Below are 12022 nucleotides of genomic sequence, written 5' to 3'. Positions count from 1 at the left end.
GTATTCTATTATGTGATTGTACTTAAAACTAAGTATGTCTCAGTATTGTGATAAACCTTGGTATTTACAATGGAATTGACTTACATTTGGCAAAGATGAGAAAATCGAAGCCTAGCTATAATGAACATAAGTATGATAAGCCAGAAAGTTTCGTGAAAAACCGATTGCGACAGACAGACAGCCATCTGATGGGTTTTCCATGAATGGCTTTTTTTTATTACATACCTTTTTTCTATATACTGTAACCAATAAAATAACGTACTGTCAAACTATATAACAGATAGTTAGTTGCAGAAAAATTAAGAGAAATTATTTTTACTTCAGGATCGCGCTCGGCAAGGTCCTCGACATACTGCAACAGCAGTGGTAATTGTTAAGGTGGAGGACTTGGAGGACCAACCACCCGTATTTACCCAGGTTCCCGCTGTAACTCGAATTCCCGAAGATTTGCCAGTAGGGGCGTCAATTTTATCCGTTAAGGCTCAAGACGGTGACCGCGGCATTGATAACCTGATTAGTTATAGCATTCGTGCTGGTAATCACCTAGGCTTGTTTTCTATCGACGAGAGGACAGGAGTTGTAACGACTAGCGGGCGTCTAGATCGAGAAGCTACGGAGTATCGCAATGGTGCCTTCATTCTTCAGATTGAAGCGACCGAGGTGGGTTCAGCGATCGCTGACTCCGTGGCTCGAACGGAAGTTACTGTCGTACTTACAGACGTTAATGATGAAGCTCCGACCTTCCGAAGTCTGCTTTATTACGCAGAAATCATTGAGAATGCTCAAATAAATGCGCCTATTACATTTCTTGGAAACGCTACCCCTGAGGTGTTTGATCAAGACCAGGGAACAAATGGCACGTTTCGCCTGATTCTCGATGACCCGGAAGGAACTTTTGAGGTATCCCCTGCAGAGGTTATTAATGAGGCGTCCTTTGTGATTCGTGTTAGACGACCTCAGCTGATCGATTTTGAGCAGAAAAAGGTTGTTCGATTCAACCTGATAGCCAAAGAAGTCAACGAAAGACCTAAAAGCTCAACGGCGGAGGTTATTGTTTACATACGCGACGCCAATGACAATTTTCCTTTGTTTCTTGAAGAATCGTATAATGCACGAGTTCGAGAAGACGCTCAAGTGGGAACTATCATAGCACGAGTGCAGGCTGAAGACAGCGATTCGGAGCTCTTTGGCACCGTCGGCGTTCGGTACACGAGCATTCGCGGCCCAATGGCGGATAAGTAGGTGCAATTATGATCGCTCTTAATAACTCAGTATTATAGAACATAATTTAGCAGAATTACTAAACATATCTGAATTGGATTCAACTTATAAAAAATAATATAGCTCCTCGGATATATCGAGCAACTCCAGCTTTTAACAGTTTGCTATAAGCATGTTTATTTCTTAAAATTTGCATGATTTTTTCTGGTGATTACTTAACTAATCAGCTTATATATATGGCCGTTCGTATTTATATAAGCGTAAAGTTTACTTTACGCTTTTATTTATTATTACGCTTTATTTGTATAAACGTAAACTATGCATAGTTTAGAGCCTTCAAGCGGTTAAAGCAGTTCGAGTATACCGTACGGAATAAAGCTTAATCTATTCTAAAATAAGGTAATTGTTGTGCTGGTATATAGACTACGCTTAGATCCGATCACTGGTGAAATTAGCATTGCCACGAACGAGCATGGTTTCGACCGTGAAACGGTCCCCCAGTTTCTCGTTACTGTTGAAGCCCGGGATGAGCTCGGAAAAGGCAGCAGGAACACTGTTCAACTTGAAGTGTTTCTTGAGGACGTTAACGATAACCCGCCTCTCTTTGATCTACCTGTCTACGAGGCTCGCTTAAGAGAGAATGATCTCCGTGAGTAAACCCACAATTTAGATCTCTATTTTTCCTTTCTCAAACGGTTTTTCTGCAACGACTTACCGTATGTAAAAAAAAAAAGTTTTGTTGGTGAAGTTTTTTCAACACTATGCAGTTACTTACAAGTAATACAATACATTTTTATGTGTGTCTTGAGTGTAGACTTTAGCAACCCTCTTGTGGTGCATGCAAGTGATGCGGACCAGGCGAACACATCGAATTCGGCTATACGATATGAACTTCTCGATTATGTCAACAACTTCACTATCAATGAAAATACTGGTGAAATAAAACCGCGAATTCCTGTGGACTTCGAGGCGATATCGCAGCCTCGCGGGGATATCCGTGTTCTCACTCTTACTGTGAAAGCGATCGATGCCGGTCAACCCCCACTAGCAAGTAACATAACGGTCAAAATATTTGTTCAGGATGTCAATGACAACGCGCCTATGTTTCTTCAGAACTTTTATTTACAAGCGATACCCGAAAATATTCGTGAAGGGAGCAGCGTTGTAAGGGTAGAAGCCATCGATGCTGATGACTCGCCCGCTTTCTCTAAAATCGCATATAGGATAGAAAGTGGAGCTCAGGATAAGTTCGTTATAGACGCAGTGAGCGGTGTTATATCAGTGGCTCCAGGCGCTTATCTTGATCCAGATCGCACTTATCCGAAATCCAAATTATATATGCTTACTATTATAGCGTTAGATGGGGGCTTGGGCGACCAGCAAATGTGGGCAGCCTGCCGGGTTAATATAAGCATTGTCGATGTCAACAACAAACCGCCCACACTGCGTCCACCCGGAGTTGTTCACATTGTGGAAGACATGGAACTTGGAGAGCAAGTTGGCCAGCTTGTTGCCACAGATCCGGATGATAACCCTGACCTAAGTTACTCTCTCTGCAATGGAGATGATGCTCTCGGCAGTGAAGCCAAGAACGAGGAAAGCACTCTAGTGCCATTTAATGCATCAGATACATTTCGGGTTGACCTGAAAACCGGAAAAATCTACCTTAGGCAACGGCTGGATCGCGAAAAGATAGAGGCAATAAAAATATGTGTGCAGGTCGCTGACGAGGCTGGCGTATCTGGGGATCAACTAAGCCAGGCCATCCTAAACATCAAAGTTGGAGATGTCAATGACAACGCTCCTGTGTTTCGCAAACCATTTTATAGAGAAGCTGTGACTGAGAATTCGAAAATTGGATCTCCAGTTGTTACCGTTCGAGCAATGGACATTGATAAAAATCGTTCTATTACCTATAGTCTTGAAGGGCCCTCAGATCTATTAAAGCTCATTAGCATCGATAGAAAAACTGGAGAGGTACTCGTCAGTGACAAAATTGATCGGGAAACTACGTCCTGGATCAATGTCACATTGAAAGCAACCGATTCTGGCGTGCCACCCTTAACAGGCATGACATCATTGAGTATTCAGGTGCTAGACGAAAATGACAATAACCCAGTGTTCATCGAAGGCCTCACAGAATTCCACGTGTCAGAGGACAGCCCGCTCGGTACAATCGTTGCTCAACTGGAGGCGACGGATGCTGACGCTGGAGAACATGGACGCATTACCTATGCTCTTGACCCTTCGGGTACTCATGGAAAATTCAAGATCGACAAAGACACCGTGCGTATGATAACAAAAATTTGACTTCTTGAAAACCTGACATCGACCCTCAAATAATTCCTTATAGATTTGTTCATACTTTTATTGCTTGTGCTATAGTTTAATATCTGATTATATAACAATAGTTGAAATAGCTTAAATGGTTGTATTAATTGCTTATCTTGTTTATATTTTGACTGGTGAGGTAACAAACAAGAAATTTAGATTTTAATATCAAGCTCTCAAATCAGTGGAATTTTTAATATTGCTCAACAGTTAAGCTTGATCTGCATAAATATTATTAGACTGCCCATAATATACATGTCGAACAAATTCTTACGTTTTGGAATAACGTAGGTTTAATTGGGTTGAAGCATAAGTTTAGTGAGCCTTTTCTTCTGATAGACACGTACCGTTTAAGCAACTGAATTATACAGAGATCCTTGTTGACCGTTTGTTCTTCTTAAACGTTTTTTTCAATATATAAGACCCTTTCACTGATCACAAATCATGTTTACTTTAGGAATTGCTTCGAATCAGAGCTTACACGTATTTTCTGGAGCTAACTGGTCTTTTCTTTGCTTCATTTGCTATTCATTTCTTTGCTAGCCGTAAAAGCACAACTTTTTATCAGTCGTAACCATTTTGTATATAAATTTGCTGTGATAGCTGTCCGTTGTTCGGCGGAGAGCGAATTTCTTATTGAGGATCAATATCACCGTATCACCTTGAGCATGTACTCAAGCCCATGGCACACACAGGTTTCTAACTTCCGATAAACTTGCATACATTCAAGACGTTTGATAATGGGTTAGTAATCACCGCTTGCCTTCCTGACCACTTAGTACTTGTTCGCCATACGAGGTCCTAATTGACTTTCGGATTGAGTACATCCTGCAGGTCTAAAATTCTTACCTTAGAAGATCCTTTACCGTGCATCGTATAAGTATTTCAAGCCGTTTCGGCAGCTTCTGCTTTTGACTAAAGGTAAAATGGAATGAATACACGAAATGCACGTATTTTTCATAGGAAGCCTTTATCTTTAAAGCCTAAATTCGATATGAGCTTCCGTGCTCCATGATAGTTCAACAGAAAAAAGAGCATTTTCTAATAGTGTGAAAAATGCAAAGGTGAAGGAGAAACGAAAAATTTGTAGTAAACGGCTGTTATATATATTTCAACCAAATAGTTATTACAAAAGTTACCATCAGTTATGAAATAGGTAAGCTAGTTGAACTAGCTTAGGCTTGACTAAGAAGCAATAGCGTTCGCAAATTTAAGCCTATGCCTTTTTCCACTATTTTTAAATTTTGCTCTGTTTTGTCTTTGAACTCTAATCTCCGCCTTCATAGAAGCGACAGCGTCTATTTCAATATTGCTTCGAGCTCTTAGAACAATAGACATCCTGCATAGAAAGCAGAATCTCACAATAACTGTGCATTCCTTTGTAAATGTTTTTCTTTTGTGAAAATAACAATCGCAAATATGAATTGGGTATGTGTGAATCCTGTTTCCAAGGTTAGCTACTGTGAAATATTGTTTAAAAGCGTGTTTTATCATATGTTATAAAAAGCATATTCCCTACTCGCTCTTGAAACCTTCAGGGAATAATATCCGTGGCAGCTTTATTGGATCGCGAAGATATTCCTCAGTTTACATTGATCGTTCAGGCGTGGGATAATTACGAAGCCGGAGTTGGAACCGACCAAAGTCGACGATCGTTCAAACAAGTTAGCTTTTAACTAAAGTAAAGCTTTTATCTATATAAAATCTCTATATGAATACATTATTATACGTAAGACAAGTGGGCAATAAACTAAGTTATTACATGATTATGTAATCAGGCAGATAGTGCAATATTATACAAGCTCTGACTATGTCTCCTTTTCGTCTGTTTTTCAGATTACCATCCATTTGAGTGACGTAAACGATGAACCTCCTGTAATTGTGAGGCAAGAGCCCGGCGAATGTGCCGAAGTGTCAGAATTCCTAAAATCTGGTGAGACCGTGTTGACAGTTAGCGCGTCGGACAAAGATGAACCCGGAAGCCTCAATTCAAGAATTGTCTTTTCGATGGACATCGATCAACCTGAAAATGGTATTTTCAGTCCTCAATCGCTTTAACCTAATTAATACATAAAGGGAGCGACTGATTTGCGTAGTGACCGTTGGTCACAAATGATTATACTTGTATAATTTGGAACACTGTGTTCGTTGCAGAAGTGTTCGACGTTGAAACTCTTGCTGATAATCAGGCTCGAATCCTGACCAAGAATTCGATCCGCGGGAAGGTTGGGAACTATTCTCTAACACTGAAGGCTCGAGATCAGGGTTTCCCGACACTTAATTCAATAGAGAAATTCAATGTTTGCGTGCAGGACGTGAATGATCATGCACCGGTTTTCATTAAACCTCCACAAAATTACACCATACGAATTCCTGAGGTAATAAATCAGTCGACTTAGACACCTGTTTAGTTGTAAACTTTCTTCTGCCTAACGTATTAATCACCCGGACTAAATTTGAACCTCACCTCGTTTTATTTTCTCATAATTTATTTATCATTAATTTATAATTTACAGCGAAATTACATTATTGACATAACTTACACGAAAGGTTGGAGGACGTTTATATCTATAACGTAACATAGCTAACCACACAGCTCCAGCGACACGACACTATTTGGTAATTTTGAAAGAGCGCAATTTGAAATCAGGTAAATGTCCTGTTACAGGATTCGAACAAGCAATCCGTTCCTATTACATTTTACCCGTTACACCATCGATAAAAATCATATATTGACAAACCAGCAATATATACTGTTGAGCTCTAATAATAAAAAAAAAAAAAAAGATACTATTTAAAAAAAGGGTGAAACACGTTTTGTTCAAACGCTTTTCAAGTGCCCCAAGCAATCACACCGAATTCACACTGGCTTACAAGACTATTCTAAGGCCTGAGATATAAGTCATAATAATAATAGTAATAAAAGTCCTTACTGTCTGTATAAGGTTGTCTAGTTGCTTATCTCTAACTTAGCTGTGTCTCTTGTTATCATAGAACGCCACAATTGGCACAATAGTGGTCGAGGTCTTGGCGGATGATGCAGACCATGGTGCAAATGCTCAAGTGCGTTACCGATTAAAGAGTCTTCAGAATAATCATTGGAGATCATTTGCAATTGATGAAATCACCGGCGTAGTGACACTCCGCGCTCCATTGGACCGAGAGACGCAGAAAGTATACGAGCTGCGGGTTAAGGCTAGTGACCAGGTGTGTGTGATTATTACTATAGCGGACGTTACCAATTGTGATTGTCAAACTGGCCTATAGAAGGGTCCTTTTTAGCAGTCAATCACCTGATACCCAGGTAAAGATTTCATTATCAAGTTAATTAGCCTTTCAAATCAGTTCTTCCAAATACAATTGAAATATAGGCAACATATACATTGGTACGTTTTAAATGTTCCGTGCAGAAAATGGGAAAGGCATTGAATTGTTTCAGTAACTCTGTATCACGTTACTGAGCAGGGATCACCTACGACGCTCACCAGCGACCTCGACCTCACGATCTACGTCACGGATGTAAACGACTATGCGCCGGAATTCACGCAAGACGTATTCCAGCTTACTTTCACAGAAAACATGTCTCCCGGACAGGAAATGTACAAACTGCTGGCCACAGTCGATCGTGACGATGATTTCGGCCAAAATAAACCCATCCCGTGCTATTATATTGTCGGTATGTTAAAACCAATTATCAGGAAGTGTTTGCGCTCGTTGTAAGTTTGTTACTTACCCTTATTCTAACTATAAAACATATGATATATAAAGCAAAAACCTAATGGTCTTGTAAGATATACAGCGCCCATCTTTTTATATAAATTAATACGTCGCCCTATAATTCGAGATTTACTGCAAAATAGTCAAACTCATTTATAAATACTATAAACCTAAGTACAAAATATCTTGTCATATGAAATTATGCTTCGTTGAACTTGAGACATTTCATCTTAATTGGTTCTATTCAAGGTGGGAATGAGGATAACCATTTTTCTTTGGACATCTTTACGCATCAGCTCGTTGCCACAGAAGTGCTCGATCGTGAAGAGCGTGCCCAATACTCTCTAATTGTACAGGCTTCGGATGATTGCTTTCACCAACCACGACACGTCACTGCATTCGATCCAAAAGATAATTCCCTTTTGCAGGTTGACATTAAGGTAAAATTATTATGTACACTTTTTTTACAGCTACGAATCATAACACCTAAGCTTAAGCTGCCTATATTCTGGATCTATTTAAATAACGTCGTAGAAAATAGATCCAGGACAATAGTCACAAATTATGCTTGGATTCTTCGTCGTCTCGTTTCAAGGTGCTTGACGTGAATGACAATCCCCCGCGCTTCGTTAGCCGTGTCTTCACAGGTGGAGTTACTACAGAAGCCAACTTTGGGATAACATTTATGAAAGTGCAGGTCAGTCTTTAAACGTTTTTTACAATACTTGTCTAAATTATAATTGTTGATACGATATTTCGCCTTAAAAACTTAGTGTGCTTAAGTACTAGAACTTGAGTATTCTGCATTTATCCTACAGGCTATCGACATCGATCACGGAGAAAACAGTCGTGTGTCATATTTCCTTGAAGGAGAGGTGCGTCGAACCCTCAGCGAAGGTCTTGACCCGATCCAAGGTTCGCCGTTTGTGCTAGATCGACACACTGGAGAAATCGCTCTCAACTTTTACCCTCAGAGAGGCATGAAAGGGTACTTCGACTTCAAGGTCATTGCCAACGACTCTGAGGGATTATTTGATACCGCCAACGTCTATGTAAGCTTTCGATACAAAAAGAAATAAAGCTTTAAGCCGTACCTTAAATACACTTATCGTATCGTAACGCTGCTACCTAACACCCATTACCTAGCTTCTTAAGCTTTTCCATTTCCGTAAACAATCAGAATCTTATTTTCTAGGCACATATCTGAATTTTTAATAAAAGGAGCTATTTGATGCAATAAACAAAAGTGCTTTCAACTATAAAATCAGTGAACTTAGTTCCCGCAGAGTTTGACCAGACTGGTAATTCGTAACCAATTTTCAGATCTATCTCCTACGCGAGGATCAACGGGTGCGGTTTGTGCTTCGATTGACGCCAGATGAGTTCAAGGAAAAAGAGTCAGAATTCCGTATGGTCATGGCCAATATCACAGGGGCCATCGTCAACATCGATGAAGTTAAAGTGCACGAAAATGATGATGGAACTGTTGATCGAACAAAGTGAGTTAAATATAGGCCTTTAAATGCCTTTAAGCTGGTTTACCTAATACTCTGATCCATTTTCGACCACATTTTAAACATGGTTTGCAACATTTTAGAGATTCTTTTAAATAGCTTTTTAAAAATATCACATTATCACAGAATTGAGTGTCACACAACAGCGGCTCAATAAGTTGAGATCACTTAATACGCCGTCTATTTTATTGATTCAGGAAAATGTTGGACCCATCTGAAACTGAAATTAAATTCGGCCGCCATATTTTCAGCTACCCCTTTGGGTCAGTCCTCAAATAGCGTATTTTCTTTGTACTGCGAAGAATCATCTTTAGATACAACTATATTCCATTCATAATGTATTCAAAATCGAGCCTCATTATGCCCCAATTACTGTACTTAATCGCGGAGCTATCAGCGCTAACCAATCTCAGCCTTTCCGAAAGGACCCAGTCCACACAATATAAGGACCTGCTAAGAACCTTCTAATTCGAAAATAAGATGATAGCATCTTTAGCCTACCCATTACACGGATTTTAAGATACGGCGTAAAACTGTCAACTTAGAAAAGAGAACAGACAATGTCATTGGTCTAGGAGTTTATTAACCTTATGTTTCAGGTAGGCTTCTTAACACTATCCACCTTTTAATGGGGTTGTGGGTTTTTGTCATGATTCAAGGAGCGATATATATCTACACTTTGTTAACCGCCATGATAACACGATTATGGAAGTAATGACAGCGATAAGCCTCATTGATCAAAACTCCTTCTTCCTCGACAAACTCTTCAAAGATTTTAACGTATTGCATAGTGAGGTAAGCTCATATATTTTATGTAATAAATGTATTTCTATAATAAATACCGTCGCAGTTCATGTGGCGTAGCCTTCATTAGTTCGTTAGCTCATACAAACTTTTTCCAAAAATATAGCAGAAAGCTATTATTGATATTCTACACACACTAACAAGTAGTACCTATTTGAGAATAGGAAAAACCTTAAACTAGACAGAATTTTTCTCTACTTATTAACTAGTATAATAATTGTTGTTGTTATTATGATATATGTTTATTATGACACTGCAGCCGGCAGAAGCCTCGATTGTGCGCATTGAAGAAGACGACCCGTTCAAGACATGGCTGATGGGCCTTGTTGTGTTCCTAACTGTGATGCTGGTTCTTGTAATTTCGCTTTGTGTGGCCCAAAAAAAGCGATATCAGCGCCAGCTAAAGGCAGCAACTGTGGCAGCTTTTGGTACGAGCAACAGTGGCTCAGCTCACATACGCCACGACTTACCTAACACTAACCAGCATTCTGTCGAGGGCAGCAATCCCATTTGGATGCATTCGTACGACAACGAATGGTTCCACAAGGATGATGAAGATCTTCAGCGTGCACCCCACAGCGATTCGAACTCGCTTGACGAGAATGCTGTTGCAGATCAAGATCATGATCATACTGACCAAGCTTCAGGATCAGGAAGCGACAGATATTCAACTTCGAACCTGGTTAACGACCGCTATGTAATCAGTCCCCAGAGCTGTACTCAGGCTCACACGTTACAGAAGACTCAGATGCACAGTCACGGGAAGGCGTCAGCCCCCTCTGTTCCCAGACAAGGCCATAACCATCGCCACGAGGTGCATCAAGGACATCAAGGGCTGCATCAGGGCCACCATCGCAACAACTTCAACACGGTCCTCGATGTCGGCGTTGATTACAGTAATATCTTCAATGCTAAAATGGGTACACCTAATCGACTAGGTCAGCTTGAAGTTTCCGAACTTTGACGCAAATTAAGGCCGCGTCCGCAGAGTCGCGTAATGCCGCTGACAGCGGATGGTTCCTTGACAGCCAGTGAGGATAGTGGCGGCGGCAAAAAGCCTAGGTCCAGTCAGCCGCAGAACCAGTGCCAAGCATCGTCGTGAGCCGAGGCTGAGCGAAGTATTTAACAGCGGGCATTGCTGTCGGTCAGTGGTACCGGATAGCCTATAAAGCAGAAGTTTTAACGTCTAAAAAAAGACTTAGAAGGCGATAACTTAAGCCATGATAAATGAAGCACAAAAAGCCTCGTAGCCATTGTTTATACTAACTATGAAGAGCAAGCTCACCCAATTAGGTGATCGAAGACTAGTTTCCTGTATCAAGCCCGAACGTTAAATGGACCCTCACCTCTGGCTGCCATTTGTCTTTGCAACTTTCCCATATGAGGACGGCAAAGATATTTATTTAATTGCAGTAGATAGAAGCATATTCATAGATATAAGAGGTACGCTACACGTATCTTCGTTTTTCTAAATAACCGCATAGCAAGTCACCTACATACGTGCATAGAAGAAGAACAGACAATTGCCATGATGTATATAGGTAGCGCGCATTTGCGGCTCGACTTCTGTGCTACTTCATGTCCTCTAAATAAATTGAGACGTAGATTAATTCACAGCTGGATCCAAAGCTTCGGCAAAATGTAGCCAATCTTTACTGAAAGGTAGCAGTAGTGTTAATAAAGATGGTACTACAACGAAGAAGTTTGTAAAACTGTAATAATTCTTGTTATCACGAAATTCTTTTGTTTGAAAAAATAAAAGTTGTTTACTCTCTATCAGTGCTTTTTATTACTCAGTAGTAAGCGCTATAAAAATAGTCCTGAAAATCATTGTCGCAATGAATTGTTTGTGAAAAACAGTTTTCTTACCCTTTCTTTGTTTTTTTATTAGAAAAACAGTCAGTTACTATTCTGTGCTATAGTGTTGTTGCCAAAAATGGCGGTTAATATTAGCCATTAACCTCGGTACTATTTTTTTGCCATTAGATTGCGATCAAGATTTTCCATCACATTATATGTTTCAGGTATATGAAACATCAGATAGTTTGCGTATATATATATATATAGTTAAAAAATTATGTCTTTTATAACTTCTTAATAAATATTCACTGTTTATATATTTTACATATTTTATGAATTTTTCTGCAGCATCATGGGTAAATAGATGATAGAGTTTACTTCTAAAGTTGCGACATTCGGTCGTCCTGGAAGAAGTCGATTTCGACAAAACTTAGCCGTTTAAAGCGTCCATTTATATCGGAATAGATTTCTCACAAATTAACTAAAGTCATATAAATGATGATCTACCGGAGATAGCCCCTATATAATTGTGAATTAATTGGATACCTATACAAAAAGAATATAAAAAGCCATGCGTTTTTGCCATTCACAAAGAAATCTGTGGCTTTTCTTTTGGTGGACAGTTGTACTTCTTA

At 39.7% G+C, this 12022-nt stretch overlaps 1 protein-coding gene across 2 annotated transcripts in view; it reads left to right on the top strand.

Annotated features, from left to right (window-relative positions):
• The window catches only part of Cad88C (cadherin 88C), an 85958-nt gene extending 74603 nt beyond the window's left edge, over positions 1-11355 (top strand). Inside the window, exons 8-21 of one of the 2 annotated variants that reach the window (XM_022803288.2) lie at positions 325-1238; positions 1644-1870; positions 2036-3507; positions 5091-5216; positions 5389-5584; positions 5707-5930; positions 6547-6759; positions 7018-7228; positions 7519-7709; positions 7865-7966; positions 8088-8321; positions 8593-8768; positions 9443-9578; positions 9847-11355. In XM_022803288.2, the coding sequence (XP_022659023.1) occupies positions 325-1238; positions 1644-1870; positions 2036-3507; positions 5091-5216; positions 5389-5584; positions 5707-5930; positions 6547-6759; positions 7018-7228; positions 7519-7709; positions 7865-7966; positions 8088-8321; positions 8593-8768; positions 9443-9578; positions 9847-10551 (5127 nt within the window). In that variant the 3' untranslated portion in view covers positions 10552-11355. The remainder of the gene's footprint in view (positions 1-324; positions 1239-1643; positions 1871-2035; positions 3508-5090; positions 5217-5388; positions 5585-5706; positions 5931-6546; positions 6760-7017; positions 7229-7518; positions 7710-7864; positions 7967-8087; positions 8322-8592; positions 8769-9442; positions 9579-9846) is intronic. The other variant, XM_022803293.2, reaches the window with a different exon arrangement.
• Positions 11356-12022: the final 667 nt, after the last annotated feature.

Source organism: Varroa destructor, unplaced genomic scaffold (genome assembly GCF_002443255.2).
Source record: "Varroa destructor unplaced genomic scaffold, Vdes_3.0 BEIS01000001.1, whole genome shotgun sequence".
Taxonomy (NCBI): Eukaryota; Metazoa; Arthropoda; class Arachnida; order Mesostigmata; family Varroidae; genus Varroa; species Varroa destructor.
The sequence above is the reverse complement of the archived record's forward strand: the minus strand, read 5'-3'. Positions and strand labels throughout refer to the sequence as shown.